At 50.6% G+C, this 27,640-nt stretch overlaps 1 protein-coding gene across 3 annotated transcripts in view; it reads left to right on the top strand.

The window, feature by feature from the left end:
• slc23a3 (solute carrier family 23 member 3) overlaps positions 1–27,640 on the top strand; it is a 98,202-nt gene that overhangs the window by 55,975 nt on the left and 14,587 nt on the right. For 2 of the 3 annotated variants that reach the window (XM_072469402.1, XM_072469385.1), the window contains 5 exons: positions 105–252; positions 5,636–5,889; positions 15,339–15,444; positions 17,693–17,860; positions 20,123–20,218. In XM_072469402.1, the coding sequence (XP_072325503.1) occupies positions 105–252; positions 5,636–5,889; positions 15,339–15,444; positions 17,693–17,860; positions 20,123–20,218 (772 nt within the window). The remainder of the gene's footprint in view (positions 1–104; positions 253–5,635; positions 5,890–15,338; positions 15,445–17,692; positions 17,861–20,122; positions 20,219–27,640) is intronic. The other variant, XM_072469393.1, reaches the window with a different exon arrangement.

The raw sequence follows: 27,640 nt of genomic DNA, 5'->3' as shown, positions 1-27,640 counted from the left end.
CAGCCATGATTTTGTTGAATGGTGGAGCAGGCTCGAGGGGCTGAATGGCCTCCTCCTGCTCCGGTCTCTCTTCTGTGAGTAACGTTTCGTTTCTCACCTTCAAGCTCCTGCTGCCGGTCACAGTTCTCTGGATTTTGTGCGGGGTCCTGCCGGAAGGAGACCTCTTAAGCCCTTATTCGGGTGGAGGGCATCGAGGGATTCTTCGCAGCAATGGAACACGCCTGGTACCCTGGTTCAACATCCCAAAGCCAGGTAATCGAGCATCAAACCGCCAGGGGAAGGTGTAGGGTGGTTGGAGAGGTGGGGGGTTGGGGGGTTGGGGGGGGGTGCTGATGGTTGGGGGGGGCGGGTTTAGGAGGGAATTCAAGGGTGGTGGAGGGGTAGTTGGGGGTGGTGAGGGATGGTTGAGGATTGGTGAGGGGTGTTAAGGGGTGGTTGAGAGGGCTTCGGGGTTGAGGGGTGACTGAGTGAGTTGAGGGGAGTTTGAGGGAGGTTGTGAGGGTTTGAGGGGTGGTTGAGGGGCATTGAGGAGGGGGTTTGGAGTTGTGGAGGGGTAGTTGGGGTTGTTGAGAGGTGATTGAAGGTGATGAGGGGTGGTTGAGGGGTGGTTATGGGGGGGTTGACGGTGATGAGGACTGGTTGAGGGGTGGTTGGGGGGTTGAGGGGTGGATGAGGGCTTGTTGGGGGTGTTGGGAGGGGTGATTGAGGATTGGTTGGGGGCATAGAGGGGTGGTTGCGAGGGGCTGCGTATTGAGGGGTGATTGAGGGTGTTTGAGGGTGATTGAGGGGTGGCTGAGGAGTGGTTGAGAGAGGTTGAGGGGTGGTTGAGGGAGGTTGAGGGGGTTGAGGGGTAGTTGAGGGAGGTCGAGGGAGGATGAGGGGTGGTTGAGGGCTGGTTGAGAGAGGTTGAGGGGTGGTTGAGGAGTGGTTGGGGTTGAAGGGTGATTGAGAGGGTTGAGGGGGGTTGAGGGGTGGTTAAGGGAGCATGGGGGTGGTTGAGGGAGGATGAGGGGTGTTTGAGGGAGTTGAGAGGGGTTGAGGGGGGTTGAGGGAGGATGAGGGAGGATGAGGAGTGTTTGAGGGAGTTGAGGGGTGTTTGAGGGAGGTTGAGGGTGGATGGGGGTGTTTGAGGGAGGTTGAGGGAGGATGAGGGGTGTTTGAGGGAGGTTGAGGGAGGATGAGGGGTGTTTGAAGGAGGTTGAGGGAGGATGAGGGGTGTTTGAGGGAGTTGAGAGGGGTTGAGGTGGGTTGTGGGAGGTTGAGGGAGGATGAGGAGTGTTTGAGGGAGTTGAGGGGGTTGAGAGGTGTTTGAGGGAGGTTGAGGGGTGTTTGAGGGAGTTTGAGGGTGGATGAGTGGTGTTTGAGGGAGGTAGAGGGAGGGGTGTTTGAGGGAGGATGAGGGTGGATGAGGGGTGTTTGAGGGAGGGAAGGGTGTTTAAGGGAGGTTGAGGGAGGATGAGGGGTGTTTGAGGGAGGTTGAGGGGTGTTTGAGGGAGGTTGAGGGAGGATAAGGGGTGTTTGAGGAAGGTTGAGGGAGGATGAGGCGTGTTTGAGGGAGGTTGATGGAGGATGAGGGGTGTTTGAGGGAGGTTGAGGGAGGATGAGGGGTGTTTGAGGGAGGTTGAGGGATAATGAGGGGTGTTTGAGGGAGGTTGAGGGTGGATGAGGGGTGTTTGAGGGAGGTTGAGTGAGAATGAGGGGTGTTTGAGGGAGGTTGAGGGAGGATGAGGGAGGATGAGGGGTGTTTGAGGGAGGTTGAGGGAGGATGTGGCATGTTTGAGGGAGGTTGAGGGAGGATGAGGGGTGTTTGAGGGAGGTTGAGGGAGGATGAGGCGTGTTTGAGGGAGGTTGATGGAGGATGAGGGGTGTTTGAGGGAGGTTGAGGGAGGATGAGGGGTGTTTGAGGGAGGTTGAGGGAGGATGAGGGGTGTTTGAGGGAGGTTGAGGGTGGATGAGGGGTGTTTGAGGGAGGTTGAGTGAGAATGAGGGGTGTTTGAGGGAGGTTGAGGGAGGATGAGGGGTGTTTGAGGGAGGTTGAAGGAGGATGAGGGGTGTTTGAGGGAGGTTGAGGGAGGATGAGGGGTGTTTGAGGGAGGTTGAGGGAGGATAAGGCGTGTTTGAGGGAGGTTGAGGGAGGATGAGGGGTGTTTGAGGGAGGTTGAGGGAGGATGAGGGGTGTTTGAGGGAGGTTGAGGGAGGATGAGGGGTGTTTGAGGGAGGTTGAGGGAGGATGAGGGGTGTTTGAGGGAGGTTGAGGGAGGATGAGGGGTGTTTGAGGGAGGTTGAGGGAGGATGAGGGGTGTTTGAGGGAGGTTGAGGGAGTATGAGGCGTGTTTGAGGGAGGTTGAGGGAGGATGAGGGGTGTTTGAGGGAGGATGAGGGAGGATGAGGGGTGTTTGAGGGAGGATGAGGGAGGATGAGGGGTGTTCGAGGGAGGTTGAGGGAGGATGAGGGGTGTTTGAGGGAGGTTGTGAGGGTTTGAGGGGTGGTTGAGGGGCATTGAGGAGGGGGTTTGGAGTTGTGGAGGGGTAGTTGGGGTTGTTGAGAGGTGATTGAAGGTGATGAGGGGTGGTTGAGGGGTGGTTATGGGGGGGTTGACGGTGATGAGGACTGGTTGAGGGGTGGATGAGGGCTTGTTGGGGGTGTTGGGAGGGGTGATTGAGGATTGGTTGGGGGCATAGAGGGGTGGTTGCGAGGGGCTGCGTATTGAGGGGTGATTGAGGGTGTTTGAGGGTGATTGAGGGGTGGCTGAGGAGTGGTTGAGAGAGATTGAGGGGTGGTTGAGGGAGGTTGAGGGGGTTGAGGGGTAGTTGAGGGAGGTCGAGGGAGGATGAGGGGTGGTTGAGGGCTGGTTGAGAGAGGTTGAGGGGTGGTTGAGGAGTGGTTATGGTTGAAGGGTGATTGAGAGGGTTGAGGGGGGTTGAGGGGTGGTTAAGGGAGCATGGGGTGGTTGAGGGAGGATGAGGGGTGTTTGAGGGAGTTGAGAGGGGTTGAGGGGGGTTGAGGGAGGATGAGGGAGGATGAGGAGTGTTTGAGGGAGTTGAGGGGTGTTTGAGGGAGGTTGAGGGTGGATGAGGGGTGTTTGAGGGAGGTTGAGGGAGGATGAGGGGTGTTTGAGGGAGGTTGAGGGAGGATGAGGGGTGTTTGAAGGAGGTTGAGGGAGGATGAGGGGTGTTTGAGGGAGTTGAGAGGGGTTGAGGTGGGTTGTGGGAGGTTGAGGGAGGATGAGGAGTGTTTGAGGGAGTTGAGGGGGTTGAGAGGTGTTTGAGGGAGGTTGAGGGGTGTTTGAGGGAGTTTGAGGGTGGATGAGTGGTGTTTGAGGGAGGTAGAGGGAGGGGTGTTTGAGGGAGGATGAGGGTGGATGAGGGGTGTTTGAGGGAGGGAGGGGTGTTTAAGGGAGGTTGAGGGAGGATGAGGGGTGTTTGAGGGAGGTTGAGGGGTGTTTGAGGGAGGTTGAGGGAGGATGAGGGGTGTTTGAGGAAGGTTGAGGGAGGATGAGGGGTGTTTGAGGGAGGTTGAGGGAGGATGTGGCGTGGTTGAGGGAGGTTGAGGGGTGTTTGAGGGAGGTAGAGGGAGGGAGGGGTGTTTAAGGGAGGTTGAGGGAGGATGAGGGGTGTTTGAGGGAGGTTGAGGGGTGTTTGAGGGAGGTTGAGGGAGGATGAGGGGTGTTTGAGGAAGGTTGAGGGAGGATGAGGAGTGTTTGAGGGAGGTTGAGGGAGGATGTGGCATGTTTGAGGGAGGTTGAGGGAGGATGAGGGGTGTTTGAGGGAGGTTGAGGGAGGATGAGGCGTGTTTGAGGGAGGTTGATGGAGGATGAGGGGTGTTTGAGGGAGGTTGAGGGAGGATGAGGGGTGTTTGAGGGAGGTTGAGGGAGGATGAGGGGTGTTTGAGGGAGGTTGAGGGTGGATGAGGGGTGTTTGAGGGAGGTTGAGTGAGAATGAGGGGTGTTTGAGGGAGGTTGAGGGAGGATGAGGGGTGTTTGAGGGAGGTTGAAGGAGGATGAGGGGTGTTTGAGGGAGGTTGAGGGAGGATGAGGGGTGTTTGAGGGAGGTTGAGGGAGGATGAGGCGTGTTTGAGGGAGGTTGAGGGAGGATGAGGGGTGTTTGAGGGAGGTTGAGGGAGGATGAGGGGTGTTTGAGGGAGGTTGAGGGAGGATGAGGGGTGTTTGAGGGAGGTTGAGGGAGGATGAGGGGTGTTTGAGGGAGGTTGAGGGAGGATGAGGGGTGTTTGAGGGAGGTTGAGGGAGTATGAGGCGTGTTTGAGGGAGGTTGAGGGAGGATGAGGGGTGTTTGAGGGAGGATGAGGGAGGATGAGGGGTGTTTGAGGGAGGATGAGGGAGGATGAGGGGTGTTCGAGGGAGGTTGAGGGAGGATGAGGGGTGTTTGAGGGAGGATGAGGGAGGATGAGGGGTGTTTGAGGGAGGATGAGGGAGGATGAGGGGTGTTCGAGGGAGGTTGAGGGAGGATGAGGGGTGTTTGAGGGAGGTTGAGGGAGGATGAGGGGTGTTTGAGGGAGGATGAGGGGTGTTTGAGGGAGGATGAGGGGTGTTTGAGACATTGCAGGTTTACAATAGGGGCCATCCTGCACTTACTACAGCTGGGCAAACTTTCATTCACCAATGGGATCTGACCACATCAGTTCCAGCATCTGGGGCAGGGTCGACCACAGAGTGAGTACAGAACATTCTGGAACAGTAAAGAATATCAGCCAACCATCATCTGAAAGGGAATTGGCCTTTGGGTTGTCATCAATGTCCCAGTTCTATTCAAAATACCAAACTAACTTTTCTCGTTCGAGCACTGACAAACGTGTCGTATATTTCTCTGCGAGACAGTTTAAAATATTATCAATATCGCCACCAATTTTCTGAGGTTCACTGTTGACCAGCAAAATGAACTAGACTAGCCAGATAAATACTGCGGCTACAAGAGTAGGTCAGAGGCTGGGAACCCTGCAGCAAGTCACTCACCTCCTGACTCCCCAAGTCCTGTCCACCGTGTACACGTCAGGAGTGAGGAGTGTGATGGAATACTCTCCACTTGCCTGCATGAGTGCAGCTCCAACAACACTCAAGAAGCTCGACACCATCCAGGACAAAGCAGCCTCGCTTGACTGCTCCTCCTTCCACAAACATTCACTCCCTCCACCACCAGCGTACAGAGCCAGCAGTGTGTACCGTCCTCAAGATGCACTGCAGGAAACCAGCAAGGCTCCTACGGCAGCAGTGTCCCAACCTGGAAACATCTATCACCTAAGAGGACAAGGTCAGTAGGTACGTGGGAACACCAATTGCCCCTGAACTGAGTGTCTCGCTCGGCCATTTTCAGAGGGCCGTTAAGAGTGAACCACATTGCAATGGGTCTGGAGTCACATGTAGGCCAGACCGGGTAAGGACGGCAGACTTCCTTCCCTGAAGACGAACCAGGTGGATTTTTACAACAATCGATGATAGTTTCACGGCCACCATTACGGAGAACTAACTTTAGATTCCAGATTTATTAATTGAAGTTAAATTCCACCAGCTCCCGTAGTGGGGTTTGAACCCACAGGCCCCAGGTCCGCCTGGGCTCCTGGTAGTTGTGAAAGGTGCCGTTTAGGGTCTTTGACAGATGCTCCATTCTGATCTTTCCCTCAGGCGAGTGGGGTGCCCCCTCAATCACCATTCAGTCAACGTGCATTGGCATCGTCATGGCGTTGGGCACCAGCATCAGCTCGTTAGGATGCTACGTGATGTGTTCAAAAGTCATGGGCTGCCTGCATCCCCCTCGAGATTCCTGCAACCGAGGGATTTGCTTGGAAGGAGTCGGAAGCTGCATTGCCACCCTCTTGGGAGGAATCGCCTCAACGTCGTCCAGTATCCCCAACGTTGGAGCGTTGGCGCTAACACAAGTAAGAGGATCTTTGTGTTTAACATAGAAACTTAGAAACATAGAAGATAGTGGGAGGAGGCCATTCGGCCCTTCGAGCCTGCTCCGCCGTTCATCACGATCATGGCTGATCATCCAACTCAATAGCCTAATCCTGCTTTTGCCCCATAGCCTTTGATCCCATTCGCTGAGGACGCGTCAGCAACTTGGCCTCAGGATTAGAATCCCGCCCTCCATCTCTAAACCTCTCCTCCCTTTCGACATTCCTTAAACCTGCCCCTGCCAGGATTTTGCTCTCCTGTCCTAATGCCTCCTTATCCTAGAATCATAGAATCCTTACAGTGCAGAAGGGGGCCACTCGGCCCATCGAGTCTGCACCGACCCACCCAAGGAGCACCCCCACCTCGGCCCATTCCTCCACCCTACCCCCGTAACCCCGCACATTGATCATGACCAATCCACTTGCACGCCTTTGGGCTCTGGGAGAAAACCGGAGCACCCGGAGGAATCCCGCGCAGACACGGGGAGAACGTGCAAACTCCCACACAGTCACCCGAGGTCGGAATCGAACCCGGGTCCATGGCGCTGTGAGGCAGCCGTGCTAACCACTGTGCCGCCTTGCCAGATTTTGTGTGAGTACGTTCCTGTGAAAGGCCTGGGATGTTTTAAACTTATTCAAGGTGCTACATAAATGCAGGCTGTTGTGTGTTTTGAGTAAATAAACCAGGTCAACTGTCAAGGCTGCCCTGTGACCCAATTCCAGTACTGCTAGGAGTGGCACAGTGGACGAAAGAACTCAGGACTTGTCATGGAGGGAGTCCAGCAAATGTTCACCAGACTGGTTCCTGGGATGGCGGGAGTGTTGTATGAGGAGAGATTGGGGGCGGGATTCTCTGATCCTGAGGCTAAGTGTTGACGCCGTCGTAAAGGCCGTCGCATTTTACGACGGTGTCAACAGGCCCCCAGGAGCAGCGATCCTGCGCCCTACAGGGGGCCAGCAGGGCACTGGAGTGACTCACGCAGCTCCAGCTGCCGATACCGGCGGCAAGCGGGCGCCGCAGGTCTGCGCATGCGCGCTGCGGCCGGCGAGAATTTGCGCATGCGCATTAGTTTCCTTCGTCGCGCCGGTCGCAGCGCAACATGGCGTAGAGCTACAGGGGCCTGGCATGGAGTAAAAGAGGCCCCCACCAGGAGAAGCTGGCCCGCCGATCGGTAGGCCCAGATCGCGGACCAGGCCACGGTGGAGGCCCCCCGCCGGGGTCGGACCCCCCCCCCCCCCCCCGTCAGACCGCCCCCTGCAGGACAATGCCCACCCCCTCTCCCAGTGCAGGAATTTGAACACAAGGGCGATGATGTGTCATATATGTTGGATTAACACGGACTGCAACTCGACGCAGCATCACTTGAAAACAGGTTTCCAACGCTGTAGATGGTTCAACAACGCTTTATTGAGCTTGACGAGTAATGTACATAGTTCGCTGTGGGTCGACACTCTATTAATCTAAACTTGCTAATCTTGGTCTGGCTTGCCCAGACTTGCTCTGTGCCATGTGTAGTAGGTGCTGACTGTACGTTGCACCCTGACTGTTGCTACAGATATCACCAGTACGAAGAGGCCGGGGCTTCCTGCCTCGTGTGTTTTATACTGGTAATGTACCCTGTAGTGTCCTGCCTGGTGATTGGTTGTTCTGTATTCTGTGTGATGATTGGTTCCTGTGTGTGTCCATCACTGCCTATCTGTATCTCATTATGAACATGAGTGAATATTATGACAGGCGAGACCCTCGGGAAGAACCACCGACTTGCTCTCTGTGCACCCCATCACCCCAGCCGACAAGGTTGTCAGAGAATCAGGGGCCAGAAATAGGGCAGCAGCGAAGTAAATGGCAGACGTCTAGCATGTAAATGCAATGGAGGAGCCGGAGCCTGATAAACAGCTGATCAGGAAAGAGAAACAATCACCTGTCTCAAAAGACAGTCAGTGCGACATCACTCAGAGCGTTTAACCCAATCTGGGGCCAATAACCTTTAACACACTGGCAATGAAGTCAAGTGTCAAAGGTATGCACAGATAATGCCACACCGCCTCACTTAGGAATGTTAATTGGCATTGATAATTGGGACATGACTGTTTTACTGGGACTTCGTCAGGCGGTCGAGGGAAACTCGTGGCAATAAATTGAAATGCCCTTGGAAGACACTCCCTGGGCGCGGAGCACCATGAGGAAACTCGGCTATCAGTGTGCGGGCACGCTTCCACCGCCTCTGCCACTGCGGTGGCGGGGGAGGGAGACTTCAAGGCAGAATTCCAACTGGAGCAGCTCTCATCTGGCCCATCTTTGCTGTGCGTAACCAAGGGGGCCTCCATTGCACTCACTGTGGGCGGAGGAGGAGTTACCTCCATAGGCCGTCTAGCTCAAATAAAACGAGAATATGCTGGATTAACTCAGCAGGTTAAACAATCGAATAACAATAATATAATAATCGCTTATTGTCACAATAAAAACAGGCTTCAATGAAGTTACTGTGAAAAGCCCCTCGTCACCACATTCCAGCACCTGTTCGGGGAGGCTGGTACAGGAATCGAACCGTGCTGCTGGCCTTGTTCTGCATTACAAGCCAGCTGTTTAGCCCACTGTGCTAATCCAGCCCCCAACCATTTGTAGAGAGAAACAGAGTTAATGTTTCCCGAAAAGGGAATTAGATTTTCCCCCGATAAAGAGGAACAGAGGAATGGGATTAAACTAGGTGCCGTCTGGTGACAAACAGCTGCACAGGTCTTATGGTCCGAAGGGTCTGTCTCGGCACTGGCAAGACACAACTCGGTGGATACAATTCTTAAGGCACCTCTACAATATTTTTATGGTAACCTTGCAGCTGCCCATGTCTTTACTGTATTCTCCAGAGTCCTGCAGTCCTGTCAGCTCTGTCTCAATGAGCAGCCCTCCTGCCTCAGAGTCCGCAGGTTGTGAGTTCAAATCTCCTCACGAGACACTTGCGTGTGCTCCTGGCTGGCACTCCCAGTGCTGTACTGAGGGGGCGCTGTAGCCGAGGGTGCCATCTATTGATGAGACCTTAAAAGCGAGGCCGTACCTGCCCTCTCAGGTGCTATTTAGCCCTCAGTGAGCATCACCAATAACAGACGATCACATTGGTTATTATCACATTGCTGTTGCTAAGAGGCTGTGTGTGCAAGTCGGCAGCCATGTATCCAGCATTACAACCACTACACTTCAAATCCAAAGTACTTTGTTGGTTGTGAAGCGCTTTGGGACATTCTGAGGTCTGGAAAGGTGCTATACAAATGCAAGTACTTTCCTGATTAGCTCTCATCGAAAGATACAAAATAGGAGCAGGAGGAGGCCATTCGGCCCTTCGAGCCTGGTCCGTCATCCATTATGATCATGGCTGATCATCCAACTCAGTAAGCTGTCCCCGCTCCCCCCATATCCTTTGATCCCTTAGCAGTAAGTGCTATAGCTTACTGCTTCTCGAAACCATACAATGTTTTGGTCTCAACTACTTTCTGTGGTCGTGAATTACACACGCTCACCACTCTCTGGGTGAAGGAGTTCCTTCCAAATCAGTCCTGAACCTCCCCCATATCCTTATTTGTGACCCCTGGTTCTGGACTCCCCCACCATCGGGAACATTCTTCCTGCATCTATCCTGTCTAATCCTGTTAGAATTTCCACAAGGTCCCCCTCATTCTTTTGAACTCTACCTCTCCTCATGCATCAGTCCCGACATCCCAGGAATCAGTCTGGTAGACCTTCGCTGCACTCGCCCCATAGCTAGGACATCCTTCCTCAGAAAAGGAGATCAAAACTGCACGTAGTCCAGTTGTGACCTCACCATGGCCCTGTATAACGGACATCCCTGCTCCTGCATTCAAATCCTCTCGCTACGAAGGCCAACATACCATTCGCCTGCGGTATCTGCATGCTTGCTTTCAGCGACTGGTGTATAAGGACACCCAGATCTTGTTGTACATTCCCCTCTCTCAACCTGTTGCCATTCAGATAATAATCCGCCTTCCTGTTCTTGCTACCGAAGTGGATAACCTCACATTTATCCACATTATACTGCATCTGCCATGCATGTGCCCACTCACTCAGCCTGTCCAAATCCCGCTGAAGCATCTCTGTATCCTCCTCACAGCTCACCCTCCCACCCAGCTTGTGTCATCGGCAAATCTGGAGATATTTCATTTTGCTCCCTCATCTAAATCATTAAGGTACATTGTGAATGGAATATCATTGAATGGATTGCTCGAGAATCACACGATTGGTGGAGCGAATAATTCAGTATGGAGGGCAGTGCCTTGTGACAAGTCCCACATGAGGATATAAGAGCTAGGAGCAGGAGTGGGCAAATCAGCCCCTCGAGCTTGCTCCGCTATTCAATAGAGTAAGCATTGCGCAGGTCAAGGAGTCACAGCCTGAGTGAGAGAGATACAGACCGAGTGAGAATTTGGTAATTTGGTGCAGTGAGGTAATTCGGTGAAGAGTGGGTGAAGGTGCTTTTTCCCAACTGTTTTGGTCTCTCTCTTTCTTCGGGCCTAATTTCGGGAGCCGTTCGGAGGAGGAGGAGCAGTCTCTGTGAGTATAAAAACCTAACGGTAACTTCCTGTTTTCCAGTTTTTTTCCCAAAAGTGACGTCAGAGGGAAGCTGTGATCTGATTGGTTGATAGCAAATCTGCCCCAAATTCAAAAAAAAAACACAGCTAAACTCATAAACTTAAATTAAACTAATTAATTAATTAGTGATGGCTGGTCAGGTGATGTGCTTGAGCTGCTTGATGTGGGAGCTGGCAGATCCCATTGCGAGCTGCAGCGACCACATCTGCAGTAAGTGTTGGCTGCTCGAAGAGCTCCGGCTCAGAGTTGATGAGCTGGAGTCTGAGCTTCAAACACTGAGGCACATCCGGGAGGGGGAGACTTACCTGGACACTGTGTTTCAGGAGGCAGTCACACCTGTCAGAGTAAGTAGTTTAAATCCTGCCAGTGGCCAGGGACAGCAGGGTGTGACTGCAAGTCAGGTAGGTAAAGGGAACCAGCAGTCAGGAACTCAGGAGCCTCAGCCCTTGACTCTGTCCAACAGGTATGAGGCACTTGCTCCCTGTGTGGATGGCGAACAGGGCTGCAGGAAGGATGAGTCAGCTGACCAAGGCACCATGGTTCAGCAGGCCATTCAAGGGGAGGGAGTAAATAGGCAAGTTGTAGTTGTAGGGGATTCTATTATCAGGGGGATAGATAGTATCCTTTGTGAGCAGGATAAAGAGTCCCGCATGGTATGTTGCCTGCCCGGTGCTAGGGTGCGGGACATCTCTGACCGGCTTGAAAGGATACTGGAGAGGGAGGGGGAGGATCCAGTTGTTGTGGTCCATGTCGGTACCAACAACATAGGCAAGTCTAGGAAAGAGGACCTGTTTAGAGATTATAAAGAGCTAGGATTCAAATTAAAAAACAGGTCCTCAAGGGTCATAATCTCTGGATTACTGCCCGAGCCACGTGCAAATTGGCATAGGGAGGCAAGAATAAGGGAAGTTAACACGTGGCTGAAAGAGTGGTGTGGGAAATAGGGATTCCTTTTCATGGGACACTGGCATCAGTTTTGGGACAGGGGGGACCTATACCGTTGGGATGGTCTCCACCTGAACCGAGCTGGGACCAGCGTTCTGGCGAAAAGAATAAATAGGGTGGTCAATAGGACTTTAAACTAAAGATTGGGGGGGAAGGGAAAGTCAGGGAACCAAGAGGTGAAGTAATCAGTGGGAAGCGTAGCTGCTTAGGAATACAAAAAAGCACGAAAATACAAAACTCAGGAGAGGTTACGATAGTCCCCATCCCACAAAATATGACACAGTGTATGGAAAGGCTCAGTAAACCAAGGTCCACCACACTAAGAAAACAAAAAGGGACGGTCAATAGAGAATTAACGGTGCTATATTTAAATGCGCGCAGTGTACGGAACAAGGTAGATGAGCTTGTGGCCTAGATTGTGACTGGCAGGTATGATGTGGTAGGCATCACAGAGACATGGTTGCAGGGGGTTCAGGACTGGCATTTAAACATCCAGGGATTCACAACCTATCGAAAAGACAGGGAGGTGGGCAGAGGGGGTGGAGTTGCCTTGTTAATTAGGAATGAAATTAAATCAATAGCACTAAATGACATAGGGTCAGATGATGTGGAGTCTGTGTGGGTAGAGTTGAGGAACCACAAAGGCAAAAAAACCATAATGGGAGTTATGTACAGGCCTCCTAACAGTGGTCAGGACCGGGGGCACAAAATGCACCACGAAATAGAAAGTGCATGTCAGAAAGGCAAGGTCACAGTAATCATGGGGGACTTCAATATGCAGGTGGACTGGGTAAATAATGCTGCCAGTGGACCCAAGGAAAGGGAATTCATTGAATGTTTACAGGAGGGCTTTTTGGAACAGCTTGTGATGGAGCCCACGAGGGAACAGGCCATTCTGGACTTAGTATTATGTAATGAGCCAGACTTGATTAAAGATCTTAAAGTAAGGGAGCACTTAGGAGGCAGTGATCATAATATGGCAGAATTCAATCTCCAATTTGAAAGAAAGAAGGTAGAATCAGATGTAAAGGTGTTACAGTTAAATAAAGGTAACTACAGGGGCATGAGGGAGGAACTGACGAAAATCGACTGGGAGCAGAGCCTAGTGGGAAAGACAGTAGAACAGCAATGGCAGGAGTTTCTGGGAGTAATTGAGGACACAGTACAGAGGTTCATCCCAAAGAAAAGAAAGGTTATCAGAGGGGGAATTAGGCAGCCATGGCTGACAAAGGAAGTTAGGGAATGCATCAAAGCAAAAGAGAAAGTCTACAGTGTGGCAAAGAGTAGTGGGAAGTCAGAAGATTGGGAAGGCTACAAAAACAAACAGAGGATAACAAAGAGAGAAATAAGGAAAGAGAGGATCAAATATGAAGGTAGGCTAGCCAGTAACATTAGGAATGATAGTAAAAGTTTCTTTAAATACATTAAAAACAAATGGGAGGCAAAAGTTGACATTGGGCCGCTCCAAAATGACGCTGGTAATTTTGTGATGGGAGACAAGGAAATAGCTGAGGAGCTAAATAAGTACTTTGCGTCAGTCTTCACAGTAGAAGACATGAGTAATATCCCACCAATTCCGGAGAGTCAGGGGGCAGAGTTGAATATGGTAGCCATCACAAAGGAGAAAGTGCTAGAGAAACTAAGAGGTCTAAAAACTGATAAATCTCCGGGCCCAGGTGGACTACATCCTAGAGTTCTAAAGGAGATAGCTGAAGAAATAGTGGAGGCGTTAGTTATGATCTTTCAAAAGTAGCTGGAGTCAGGGAAAGTCCCAGAGGATTGGAAAATCGCTGTTGTAACCCCCCTGTTCAAGAAGGGAACAAGGAAAAAGATGGAAAATTATAGGCCATTAGCCTAACCTCAGTTGTTGGCAAGATTCTAGAATCCATCGTTAAGGATGAGATTTCTTAATTCTTGGAAGTGCAGGGTCAGATTAGGACAAGTCAGCATGGATTTAGTAAGGGGAGGTCGTGCCTGACAAACCTGTTAGAGTTCTTTGAAGAGATAACAAATAGGTTAGACCAAGGAGAGCCAATGGATGTTATCTATCTTGACTTCCAAAAGGCCTTTGATAAGGTGCCTCACGGGAGACTGCTGAGTAAAATAAGGGCCCATGGTATTCGAGGCAAGGTACTAACATGGATTGACGATTGGCTGTCAGGCAGAAGGCAGAGAGTTGGGATAAAAGGTTCTTTTTCGGAATGGCAACCGGTGACGAGTGGTGTCCCGCAGGGTTCAGTGTTGGGGCCACAGCTGTTCTCTTTATATATTAACGATCTAGATGACGGGACTGGGGGCATTCTGGCTAAGTTTGCCGATGATACAAAGATAGGTGGAGGGGCAGGTAGTGTGGAGGAGGTGGGGAGGCTGCAGAAAGATTTAGACAGTTTAGGAGAGTGGTCCAAGAAATGGCTGATGAAATTCAACGCGGGCAAGTGCGAGGTCTTGCACTTTGGAAAAAATAGAGGCATGGACTATTTTCTAAACGGTGACAAAATTCATAATGCTGAAGTGCAAAGGGACTTGGGAGTCCTAGTCCAGGATTCTCTAAAGGTAAACTTGCAGGTTGAGTCCGTAATTAAGAAAGCAAATGCAATGTTGTCATTCATCTCAAGAGGCTTGGAATATAAAAGCAGGGATGTACTTCTGAAGCTTTATAAAGCATTAGTTAGGCCCCATTTAGAATACTGTGAGCAATTTTGGGCTCCACACCTCAGGAAGGACATACTGGCACTGGAGCGGGTCCAGCGGAGATTCACACGGATGATCCCAGGAATGGTAGGCCTAACATACGATGAACGTCTGAGGATCCTGGGATTATATTCATTGGAGTTTAGGAGGTTGAGGGGAGATCTAATAGAAACTTACAAGATAATGAATGGCTTAGATAGGGTGGATGTAGGGAAGTTGTTTCCTTTAGCAGGGGAGACTAGGACCCGGGGGCACAGCCTTAGAATAAAAGGGAGTCACTTTAGAAAGAGATGAGGAGAAATCTCTTCAGCCAGAGAGTGGTGGGTCTGTGGAATTCATTGCCACAGAGGGCGGTGGAGGTCGGGACGTTGAGTGTCTTTAAGACAGAAGTTGATAAATTCTTGATTTCTCGCGGAATTAAGGGCTATGGAGAGAGAGCGGGTAAATGGAGTTGAAATCAGCCATGATTGAATGGTGGAGTGGACTCGATGGGCCGAATGGCCTTACTTCCGCTCCTATGTCTTATGGTCTTATGGTAATACGATCATGGCTGGTCTCATCCAGGCCTCAGCTCCACTGTCCTGCCCGTTCTCCATAACTCTTCAGCCCATTGCTAATTAAAAATCTGTCTATCACCCCATTGCATTTAGTCACCGTCCCGACATCCACCCCACTCTGGGGTAGTGCATTCCACAGATTCACGATCCTTTGAGAGAAGTAATTTCTCCTCATCTCTGTTTGAGCCTCCAGCTCACCTGGTCAAGGACGTTCTCCTACGATTTTTAAATGATCAATTTTGTGTTCAAAGCTCTCCATAACCTTGCCCCCTCCCTATCTCTGTAACCTCTTCCAATCCTACAGTCCTCCAAGGTCTTGATGCTCCTCCAATTCTAACCACTTGCAGGTTGCAGAATTTTGTCACTCTACCATTGGTGGCCGGGCCTTCAGCTGTCCAAACCCTAAACCGTAGCATTTCCTCCCTAAACCAATCCCTCGCTGGACCACTCTCTCTCTCTCCCTCCTCCTTTAAGTCGCTCAATAAGACTCACCTCCGTGCCACACTGTGTCTGAGAATGTTCATGTGGAGCATTTTCCAACGTTTGACTAAGTTAAATTTCCGACTTCCTCGGGAGTTCTGTTAAATGGAACCGTGTGCCTATGTTGTCTCCCATTAACATTCCCTCTTCTTCCACAGGCAGAATCCCGACATTCCGTTCAGATCGCAGCCGTGCTGTGCATTCTGGTTGGAATGTCTGCTAAGTTGACATATTTCCTCACAACCATTCCGGCATCCATCCACGGTGAGTCTTTACTTTTCCCAATTCAGGGGCAGTTTAGCGTGGCCAATCCACCTATCCTGCACATCTTTGGGGTGGTGGGGATGAGATCCACGCAGGCACGGGGAGAATGTGCAAACTCCTCCACGGGCAGGACAGTGACCCGGGGCCGGGATCGAACCCGGATCCTCGGCGCCGTGAGGCAGCAGTGCTAACCGCTGGGCCACCGTGCCGCCCCTTCCATGGTGAGTCTAATCCTGCCTTTGTCGATAGGTTAAGCAATGGAAGGAGGTCTTGGTGGTCCGTGGGTAGCGTCCTTGCCTCTGAACCAGAGGTTATGGGTTCATGTCCTACTCCAGGATTTGATGGCCCATTCATAATGCAGCCAAACAGGTTGATAGTGAACCCGCGGATCCTTTTGATTGTACCTCCATAGCCATGCTTGGTATGGAGTCTCAGCCCTCATACTATCTCCCCTGGCTTCAGGCTAGTGGCCTCTTCCAGGGAAACAACCTTTGGAAACTTTGGGGCAGCACGGTAGCCTTGTGGATAGCACAATTGCTTCACAGCTCCAGGGTCCCAGGTTCGATTCCGGCTTGGGTCACTGTCTGTGCGGAGTCTGCACATCCTCCCCGTGTGTGCATGGGTTTCCTCCGGGTGCTCCGGTTTCCTCCCACAGTCCAAAGATGTGCAGGTTAGGTGGATTGGCCATGATAATTGCCCTTAGTGTCCAAAATTGCCCTTAGTGTTGGGTGAGGTTACTGGGTTATGGAGATAGGGTGGCGGTGTTGAACTTGGGTAGGGTGCTCTTTCCAAGAGCCGGTGCAGACTCGATGGGCCGAATGGCCTCCTTCTGCACTGTAAATTCTATGAAACAGATGTGATTCACCTGCCTTGGGAGGAAGTCTTCGAAGTTTATGCCAAGCTGAATGCTAAAACATTGACCCAGCTCACATTCCTCCACAGTCTGAGTTCCAGGATCGTTGACACAGAAATGGGGGTGAGGCAGGGTCCATTTGTGAGGTGGAGGGAAATTAATTTTAACAAAGGGTTTGAAATGTAATGTGGGGTCAGGGTGGACATTGCGAGCACGCACACTGGATTGAGGCTAAACGAGCATTCAGGAATGGGAATGGGATTGACAAGTCGTGCGTAGTGGAGCTGAGCAGCCTGGACGATGTTATATTAAGTAGTGCATTTTATTGAGGGTAAGTTATACTGGGGGCTTTTATTTTGGTGGGGGTGTTATATTGAATATTTTGTTATACTCAAATGGGTACTGGACTAAAGGGGGTGCTATATTGGGAGCTGTTACATTGGCAAGCTGTGATATTGGGGAGTTGTTATATTGGCCAGCACCGTACCACAGTGGTTAGCACTGTTGCTTCACAGCGCCAGGGTCCCGGGTGCCCCGGTTTCCTCCCACAAGTCCTGGAAGACGTCCTTGTTAGATGAATTGGACATTCTGAATTCTCCCTCAGTGCACCCGAACAGGCGCCGGAATGTGGTGACAAGGAGCTTTTCACAGTAACTTCAGTGTTAATGTAGGCCTACTTGTGACAATAATAAAGATTATTATTATGATATTGGGAGTTTTATTGGGGAATGTTAACCTGAAGGGTATTAGAGTGTGATATTGGATACAGTGTAATTTTGGGGGTTATCCTGCATTGTTGTTAAATTAGGGGAGGTAATTCTTTGCCAAAATATTACAATGCTGCTGTTATATTCAAAGTTTGTTATTGAGGCATATGTTATGTTGAAGGGGGGGGGGTTCTTTTGAAGGGAGGGCTTTATTGGGGGTGGGGGGGTTATATTGGAGGAAGTGTGTAATCCAGAAGGGGGGGTGTTACATTGAAAGGAATGTGGTTGTTATATTGGAGTTGTCTTATAAAGGGGGAGTGTGTTTGTATTGAAAGAATGTTCTCGAGACAGGGGTGTTTTATATTGGGGGGGGTGTTATATGTAGTGGGTTTGGTTTAGCACAGGGGCTGGTTTAGCACAGGGCCAAATCGCTGGCTTTGAAAGCAGACCAAGGCAGGCCAGCAGCACGGTTCAATTCCCGTGCCAGCCTCCCCGAACAGGCGCCGGAATGTGGCGACTAGGGGCTTTTCACAGTAACTTCATTTGAAGCCTACTTGTGACAATGAGCGATTTTCATTTCATTTCATTTCGGGTTGTTCTGGTCAATGTTGTGTTATTTGGAGCCCCATGTTTGACTTGGAGCTGAGAGTTTATCTTTCCCAGTGAGTAACATGTTCACTCTGTATAGGTGGCGTGCTCAGTGTCACAAACACGATGGCCGTGTCTGTAGGAGTCTCATATTTCCAGTATACTAACATCGACTCTGGCCGGAATATCTTCATCATCGGATTCACCATGTTCATGGCGCTACTCACTCCACATTGGTTCATCCGCAACACAGATTACATTGTCACAGGTAAAAAATAACTTTCAACAACATATAAATACACAATGTTGTGAGATCAGGCTGATATGGGCCTTGTTTGGCTCACAGTTAAAGTTGAGTCTTTCTCAAGGTCAAAGCAACGTTTACAAACTAAAGGATTTCTGCTGGTACTGCTGTTATTTACATAAATGTTTCTCTTCCAAGTGTTTGATGGGAAAACGTAGAGGGAGCTTTACTCTGTATCTAACCCCCGTGCTGTATCTGTCCTGGGAGTGTTTGATGGGAAAATGTAGAGGGAGCTTTATTCTGTATTTAACTCAGTGCTGTACCTGTCCTGGGAGTGTTTGATGGAGACAGTGGAGAGGGAGCTTTACTCTGTATCTAACCCCGTGCTGTACCTGTCCTGGGAGTGTTTGATGGGGCCAGTGTAGAGGGAGCTTTACTCTGTATCTAACCCCGTGCTGTACCTGTCCTGGGAGTGTTTGATGGGGACAGTGGAGAGGGAGCTTTACTCTGTATCTAACCCCGTGCTGTACCTGTCCTGGGAGTGTTTGATGGGGACAGTGTAGAGGAAGCTTTACTCTGTATCTAACCCTGTGCTGTACCTGTCCTGGGAGTGTTTGATGGGGACAGTGTAGAAGGAGCTTTACTCTGTATCTAACCCTGTGCTGTACCTGTCCTAGGAGTGTTTGATGGGGACAGTGTAGAGGGAGCTTTACTCTGTATCTAACCTCGTGCTGTCCCTGTTCTGGGAGTGTTTGATGGGGACAGTGTCGAGTGAGCTTTACTCTGTATCTAACCCACTGCTGTACCTGTCCTGGGAGTGTTTGATGGGGACAGTGTAGAGGGAGCTTTACTCTGTATCTAACCCCGTGCTGTACCTGTCCTGGGAATGTTTGATGGGGACAGTGTAGAAGGAGCTTTACTCTGTATCGAACCCCGTGCTGTACCTGTCCTGGGAGTGTTTGATGGGGACAGTGTAGAAGGAGCTTTACTCTGTATCTAACCCCTTGCTGTACCTGTCCTGGGTGTGCTTGATGGGGACAGTGTAGAGGGTGCTTTACTCTGTATCTAACCCCGTGCTGTACCTGTCCTGGGAGTGTTTGATGGGGACAGTGTAGAAGGAGCTTTACTCTGTATCGAACCCCGTGCTGTATCTGTCCTTGAAATACCAAAGAATAAGCAGCTGACTTGAAATGGAAGAGGTTAAAACAGTGAGGGGTTTGAGAATGGATTTGCTACTCCTTGTCAATTATCTCCTGCCAATGGAGGCTGCTGGGAGTGCAATGAAGCCAATGGGAGAGGGTTTTCTGAGATTGAGTTTGGTAGTTTCCTGATTAACAACTGAATCAATGGTGAAGGAGAAGAGACAGGAAAGTGGATGTCAGACCACAGTCAGATCAGCCCTGATCTTAGTGAATGATGGAGCAGGACCGAGGGGCCAAATGACCAATTCCTGCTCCTACTTCCTACGTTTGTCTGTATGAGCCACCGAGATGCTCGATGTTAATCTATCAATGAACAATACCTCTGATTTCCGTTGTTCTGCCATTGGGGGCCATGGTCTCATTTTCCTGGGCCCTAACCTCTGGAACGCCCTCCCTAAACCTCTCCACCCCTCCTCCTCACTTTCATCCTCCAAGACGCTCCTTAAGTCCTAGCTCTTGACCAAGCGTCTGGTCATCTGACGTCTCCTTGTGAGGCTTGGCCCGTACTTTGTTTATCGAGCTCCTGGGAAGCCCCACGATTTGTTTCGATGCATCGAAGGTGCTCCATGGACATCGGTTGTTGTCACAATCGTTAATAAAATGCCACTTGCTTCTGAGACAGAAGATTGTGAGCTGAAGACCCAGTACGGAGACTGGAGGACAAGTTCTGGACTAAACCGCCCCCCCCCCCCCCCCCCCCCCCCGCCCCGCCCAGTGCAGTCGGGAACACCGCACTGCCAGCGTTTCGAATCAGATATTTCACTGAGACTTTCGCAGGTTGGACGTAGATCTCAAAGACGAGCAGTGGAGTTCTCCTCGATATCTTGGCCAATGTTTATCCCTTAACCAACATCACCAAAACTGATCATGGGCTCGTCGGATGCTGGTGGGATCTTGCTGTGTACAAATTGGCAGCCCCGTCTCCCACATTGCAACAGTGATTGCAATTTCAACTTCCTTAATTGGTTGCAAAACGTTTTGGGATGCCTTGAGATCGTGAAGGTGCCATACAAACGCAAGTTCTTTATTCAACAAATGTCAGTGATAGTTTTTTTCTGGTTTCTTTCTGGATTGTCCTGTGCAGGTGTACGGAGCCTGGACATCTTCCTCCTTGCCCTGCTGATGATGCCAGTCATTCAAGGAGGATTCCTAGCCTTCGTCTTGGATAACACTGTTTCAGGTGAACTTGCCAACCTCACTGATGTCAACGGATGTGTCTTTGTGGCGTATTGGCACTGACTGGCTCACGGTGTGAACACTGAGTCAATGGTTACGTTACAACACTCCCATCAAAAAGGGGCATGTGTGCTGGTACCTTTTATCTCCAACAGAAATAGAAATTCTCACTTTAAATACTTTTTATTTATTTGTTCACGGGACATGAGTGTCGTAAGTTGTGCCCGCAATAATTGCCCATCCCTAGTTGCCCTTGAGGCGGCGCAGTTAAGAGTCAACCACATTGCTGTGGGTCTGGAGTCACATGTAGGCCAGACCGGGTAAGGACGGCAGATTTCCTTCCCTACAGGACAATTCTCCCTCTGTGTACCCGAACAGGTGCCGGAATGTGGCGACCAGGAGATTTTCACAGTAACTTCACTGCAGTGTTAATGTAAGCCTACTTGTGACGTTAATAAAGATTTCAACACCAGGTTAAAGTCCAAAAGGTTTATTTGGAATCACTACCTTTCGTCACTCACCTGAGGAAGGAGCTGCGCTCCGGAAGCTAGTGATTCCAAACAAACCTGTTGGACTTTAACCTGGTGTTGTAAGACTTCTTACTGTGCCCACCCCAGTCCAACGCCGGCATCTCCACATCATGGCTAATAAAGATTGTTATTATTAGTGAACCAGATGGGTTTTTATGACAATTGACAATTTCATGGTGACCATTACAGAGACTAGCTTTAGATCCAGGGTCCCAGGTTCGATTCCCGGCTTGGGTCACTGTCTGTGCGGAGTCTGCACATTCTCCCCGTGTGTGTGTGGGTTTCCTCCGGGTGCTCCGGTTTCCTCCCACAGTCCAAAGACGTGGAGGTTAGGTGGATTGACCGTGATTAATTGCCCTCCGTGACCAAAATGAATAGGCAGGGTTATTGGGTTACGGGGATAGGGTGGAAGTGAGAGCTTAAATGGGTCGGTGCAGACTTAATGGGCCGAATGGCCTCCTTCTGCACTGTATGTTCTGTATGTACGTTGCCCTTAGTGTTCAAAAAGGTGGGGTGGGGTTACTGGGTTGCGGAGATAGGGTGGAGGTGTGGGCTTGAGTGGGGTGTTCTTTTCAAGGGCCGGTGCAGATTCGATGGGCCGAATGGCCTCCTTCTGCACTGTAAATTCTATGATTCCAGATTTATTAGTTGAATTTAAAATTCACCAGTTTCCGTGGTGGGATTTGAACTCATCTTGCCAGTGCATCGGAATAGAACATAGTCATTGATTGAGAGGGGGCTTGATTCTAAAAGTAGGGAAATTGTGCTTCAGTTGTACAGGGGATTAATGCGACCACGGGCACGATTTAAAGGGAATAAAACAAGAGCGCCGTTTAGGGTGCATTTAGCCGTGTGTTTCTCCCGTCTGCAGTGCCGACAATGACCCCGCTATCAAACGGGTCTCTGGGTTTTTTTGGCCTCGGTAAGGAACGTCCCCCCGAGGCCACACGTACCTTTGGTTCGTGCATTGACCAGATCAGCTCGTTAGTGCAGGATGAGATTGGGGTACCATGTTTTAAATACTGCCCTGATCTCGCGACCACCTCACCATGGCCTATGAACCCCCACAAAGTCCAAACATACTTGATAGAGGATCTTTGAGTCTTCCCCCCCGCCCCTCCTTACCCCTCAACCCACCTCATAAGGGCAGGGCAACCCCAGGCCCGATCCCCAGCACGGGCAACCAGGCACCCGGGCACCTTGGCCCTGCCACCCTGGCAATGCCTCTGCCAGCCTGCAGTGCCACCAAGGCACCCTGTGGCACCGATAGGGAGCCCAGGTGGCAGTGCCAAAATGCCAGGCTGGCAGTGCCAAGGTGCCATGGCCAGCAGTGCCGAAGTGCCAGTGCTAAGGTGCATGGGTGGCAGTGCCAACCTGCCTGGGGGGTGGCAGCCGGAGTGCCAGGGGACCACCCTACCCAGAGCCCAACCACCCGGGGACCTCTGAAGGGCTAGGAGACCCCCCCCCCCCACACCCCGCCCCCAGATGCCCATGTTTGTGTGGATCCGTGCTAAATGGTGCTATGGCAGGTTCTCCCAGGTACGGGCGTTCTGTTCCTGGGCCTTGTGAGAATCCCGCTCAGACATATTCAACAGCTCATTTAAAATATGCAAATCTGGATCATGCCCAGTGTGGGCGAGGTCCAGGTCACGATGTATCGCGAGATCTCGTTCGATCTCATGAGGCTTTCCGAGCATCTCAAATCTCGTGAGAGGCCTCTCTCGCAATTTAACGGCCCGATCGGGCCCGGCCCAGCTGTTCGATCGCGCCTCACGTCTGGAGTATTGTGTAGAGCCTTGGCCTCCTTGGTTAAGGAAACATGTAAGCGGTTCAGAGAAGGCTTATTCGGCTAACACCAGAAATGGGCGGGTTGTCTGATGAGGAAAGGTTGACGAGGTTGGGTTCGTATCCACTGGAGTTTAGAAGAGTGAGAGGCAACTTGATCGAAACCTTTAAGATCCTGAGGTGTGTTGACAGGGTGAACGTGGGGAGGATGTTTCCTCTTGTCGGAGAATCTAGAACTGGGGGGTCACTGTTTAAAAATAAGGCGTCACTCATTTAAGTCGGAGATGAGGAGAATTTCTTTCTCTCAGAGGGTCGTGAGTCTCTGGAATTTTCTTCCTTAAAAGGCAGTGGGAGCCAAGTCTTTGAATATTTTTAAGGCAGAGCTGGATAGATTATTGATTAACAAGGGGGTGAAAGGTTATCTGGGGGTCAGCGGGAATGGGGGGGGTTGAGGTTACAATCCGATCAGCCATTAACTTACTGAGTGGCCAGGGGCAGCACGGTGGCGCAGTGGTTAGCACTGCTGCCTCACGGCGCTGAGGTCCCAGGTTCGATCCCGGCTCTGGGTCACCGTCCGTGTGGAGTTTGCACATTCTCCCCGTGACTGCATGGACTTCGCCCCCACAGCCCAAAGATGTGCAGGGGAGGTGGATTGGCCGCGCTAAATTGCCCCTTAATTGAAAAAAATGAATTGGGCACTCTAAATTTTTGTTAAAACGTACTGCGTGGCGGAGCCAGTAGCCTACACCTGCTGCTAATTCAGATGCTTGTATTAGGCTGATTCTTTGGAGCACCAGTCCAGCGGTATGACCACTACACCACTGTGTCCACTCTTGAGCCTGCTCCACCTTTCAATATGAGCTTTAAGCCTCAGCATCTCACACTTTTTCACTTTTAATGCATTGCCCTCGATCCAGTGACAGCTGTTATTTGTGAAAACACATATTCGCGCAGAAAGGTCCCACAACAATAACCAATTGATCCATTTTTGGTTGAGGGCAAGAATGTGGCCCAGGGCACTGGATTTGTACTGGGATTCATTTGGATTTGGATTTATTGTCACGTGTACCGAGGTACAGGGAAAAGTATTGATCTGTGTATAGTCCAGACAGATCGTTCCATACATGAAAAAACATAGGACATTCGATAAATACGCAATGTAAATAAAATAGGCACAGGCATCGAGTGAGCAGACAGGAGTGCAGTACTACTCAGTAGCGAAGATGTGTGAAGAGATCAGTTCAGTCCATAAGAGGGTTGTTTAGGAGTCTGGTAACAGCAGGGAAGAAGCTGTTTTTGAGTCTGTTCGTGCGTATTCTCAAACTTTTGTATCTCCTGCCCGATGGGAGAAGTTGGAAGAGTGAGTAAGCCGGGTGTGAGGGGTCTTTGATTATGCTGCCCGCTTTCCCCAGGCAGCGGGAGGTGTAGACAGAGTCAATGGTGGGAGGGTTCATGTGATGGACTGGGCGGTGTTCACGACTCTCTGTAGTTCCTTCCGGTCTTGGGCCGAGCAGTTGCCATGCCAGGCTGTGATGCAGCCTGATAGGATGCTTTCTATGGTGCATCTGTAAAAGTTGGTAAGGGTTAATGTGGACATGCCGAATTTCCTTAGTTTCCTGAGGAAGTATAGGCGCTGTTGTGCTTTCTTGGTGGTAGCGTCGGTGTGGGTGGACCAGAACAGATTGTTGGTGATGTGTACCCCTAGAAATTTGAAACTGCTAACCATCTCCACCTCGGCCCCATTGATGCTGACAGGGGTGTGTACAATACTGTGCTTACTGAAGTCAATGACCAGCTCTATAGCTTTTCTGACACTGAGAGGTTGTTCTGCATTTCTGAGAGCATTTTAAACAGAAGGAGTCCATTCAGCCCCTCAGCCCAGTTCTGCTGTTTAATTAGGTGACGGTTGATCACAACCTCAACTCCATTTCCCCTCCATGCCCTCGAAAGCCTGACTCATCAAAAACCGCCAGACCTTCCGGAGGCAGAAAATTCCAGATATCAACAAAACCGAAAATAATAGTCAGTTAGCATCCATCACTTGGGTGCGGGCACACCCTAAGTACTTGGGGCAGCACGGTAGCACAGTGGTTAGCACTGTGACTTCACTGCGGCAGGGTCCCAGGTTCGATTCCCGGCTTGGGTCACTGTCTGTGCGGAGTCTGCACGTTCTCCCCGTGTCTACGTGGGTTTCCTCTGGGTGCTCCTGTTTCCTCCCACAGGCCAAAGACGTGCAGGTTAGGTGGATTGGCCATGATAAATTGCCCCTCAGTGACCAAAAAGATTAGGAGGGCTTATTGGGTTACGGGGATAGGGTGGAAGTGGCAAAAAGATTTGGAGGGCTTAAGTGGGTCGGAGTAGACTCGATGGGCCGAATGGCCTCCTTCTGCACTGTATGTTCGATGTTCTATGTACTATTCTAAAACCTAGATTGAACCTGCGACTGACTCGGAGGCAAGAATGAAACCAGTCAAACAAAACTGAGCCAATTTTCTTGTTCCCCTTGTGCCAACAGTGCCACCAAAGCTAGGGGTACCAACCCAAAAAAAACACCTACCGTGAGATGTGAGCCTGTGATTGGGCAGCTCTTGCTGAACAATCTTGTGTGTGCTAATAGCGCCACTAAAAAACAATTTTAAGATAAACGGTCAAGCCCATAACGTGGTGAAACTTGGTGCAGCGGGGCAGAGAATCATGCCCCTGATCTCTGCAAACAAAAGGAATATGTTCAAACCTTGCATCTTTTTTGAATTACGTGGGATCTTGGGTGGGGGGGGGGGGGTGCAGTGGTTACACATCGCTTCCTTCATGGCAACGCCTCAACCAATCAGAGTTGGCTCGCCAACCAATGGGTGCCCTTTTCCCCAGGCGCATAGATTGTGACTGTTTGAAATTTGGCGTTCTTGCATTTGTACTGGTGAGTGCAAGTTGAAAAGATTCGACAATGTGTCTCTCTTTTCAGCAAAATGACAGCCATATGAAATCGGCAGTGTAATAGCCAGTAGTGAACTGGTTGCATATGCAATCGCTTAATAATTGTTACAATCGGTTAAATCTTTCTGGCCGATTCTTCCTCAATACCCACCCACATCTACCTGCCCCCACCTCGCTACCAACTCTCACCACCCAAACCACCCTTCAGCCAGCCTCAGGCAGGCCGGCACTTCTGTATCCACTTGGCTGCAACCAAAGGGAAAACTTTGAAGTCCGTAAAGGTTCATCGTGCCTCTTGCTCTCTCTCTCTCTGAAATCCCCAGTGTTTTTTGCAGGATTGCCCTGATGCGATTAGGGCTCTCTGAGTTTTTATTGCTCCCACACAAACCCCAAGGCCCCGAGCGATCGTAAAGAAAAAATGGAGAAAAAAAAAAGCGCTGTTCCAGTTGATTGGGAATGCGACTGGGTAGCCAGGTGTACACTGAGTAACAAGCTCGGTAACTGCTGAGGGAACAGCGCTGTAAAAACCCAGGGCCCCATGAACCATAACAATCTTTTATGATTGCTAACAACCCCGTGTTTGTACAAGGTAATAAAAATTAACATCCCTAATTGCATGTGAAGGACACTTACACAGCTGACAACTGAGTGACCTGAATCAGCAAGGTGGATCGATGTGTGGGAACTGGAATTGGGGGTAGGTTGGTGGGGTGAGGGGTTGTGGGGGTGGGGGGGGGTGGCTGGGGGAGGTGGGGACCGCGTGTGTGGATTAAACGACGGGGCGCTGTGAAAAGTCTGGACAAAGCAGAGAAAACAATTTATCATTAACCAGCCACTCATGCTGAACGTTACATGTTCATGTCCGTCCCTGTGCCCCATGCTCGGGCCAACTACATTGGCTTTGGTCCGGCAATGCCGCGCTTATAAAATTTTCACCTTGCTTTTCAAATTCCTCCATGACCTTGCCTCCTCCCCATCTCTGTAACCTTTTCCAGCCCTAGAACCCGCCAAGATCTCCACGCTCCTCCAGTTCTGGCCTTTTACGCCTCCCAATTATCTTGACTCCATTTGCGGATGTTCCATTGGCCAAACGGATCCTATGTTCTGAGATACCCTTCCTGAAGGAATGCTGCACCGTCAGAGGTGCATTAGTTTGGATGAGGTGTTGTATCAAGATCCCACCTGCGTTCTCATATGTACTGAAAAGCGTCCAAAGCATTACTGCACAAAGGAACAAAGAACAAGACAGCACAGGAACAGGCCCTTCGGCCCTCCAAACCTGTACTGTTCATGATACTAACCTTGGCCAAAACCCTCAGCACTTCCTTGTGCCGTATCTCTCTATACCCGTCCTATCCACGTGTTTGTCAAGATGCCTTTTGAACGCCGTTAATGTATCTGCTTCCACAGCCTCCCCTGGCAACGCGTTCCAGGCACTCACCACCCTCTGTGTAAAAAATGCCTCACACTTCTCCTCTAAACCTTTCCCCACGGACCTTCAACTTGTGCCCCCTGGTGACTGACCCCTCCACCCTGGGAAAAAGTGTCTGCCCATCCACTCTGTCTATGCCCCTCATAATCTCGTAGACCTCTATCAGGTCACCCCTCAACCTCCGTCGTTCTAATGAAAACAGTCCGAGCCTATTCAGCCTCTCCGCATAGCTAACACCCTCCAGACCAGGCAACATCCTGGTAAACCTCCTCTGCACCCTCTCCAAAGCCTCCACATTCTTCTGGTAGTGTGGTGACAGGAATTGTGCGCAATATTCGAATTGCAACTTTACCAAGGTTATAGAGTCATAGAATTTACAGTGCAGAAGGAGACTATTAGGCCCATCAAGTCTGCGCCGGCTCTTGGAAAAAGCACCCTGCTCAAGCCCACACTTCTAGCCTATCCCCGTAACCCAGCAACCCCATCTAATCTAAGGGCAATTTACCACGGCCAATCCACCTAGCCTGCACATCTTTGGACTGTGGGAGGAAACCGGAGCACCCGGAGGAAACCCACGCAGACACGGGGAGAATGTGCAGACTCCGCACGGACAGTGACCCAAGCGGGAATTGAACCTGGGACCCTCACGCTGTGAAGCCATAGTGATAACCACTATGCTACCGTACTGCCCTCCCAAGTAGAATCATAGTTCTATACAACTGCCACATGACTTGCCAGTTTTTAT

Source organism: Scyliorhinus torazame, chromosome 2 (genome assembly GCF_047496885.1).
Source record: "Scyliorhinus torazame isolate Kashiwa2021f chromosome 2, sScyTor2.1, whole genome shotgun sequence".
Lineage (NCBI taxonomy): Eukaryota > Metazoa > Chordata > Chondrichthyes > Carcharhiniformes > Scyliorhinidae > Scyliorhinus > Scyliorhinus torazame.
The sequence above is the reverse complement of the archived record's forward strand: the minus strand, read 5'-3'. Positions and strand labels throughout refer to the sequence as shown.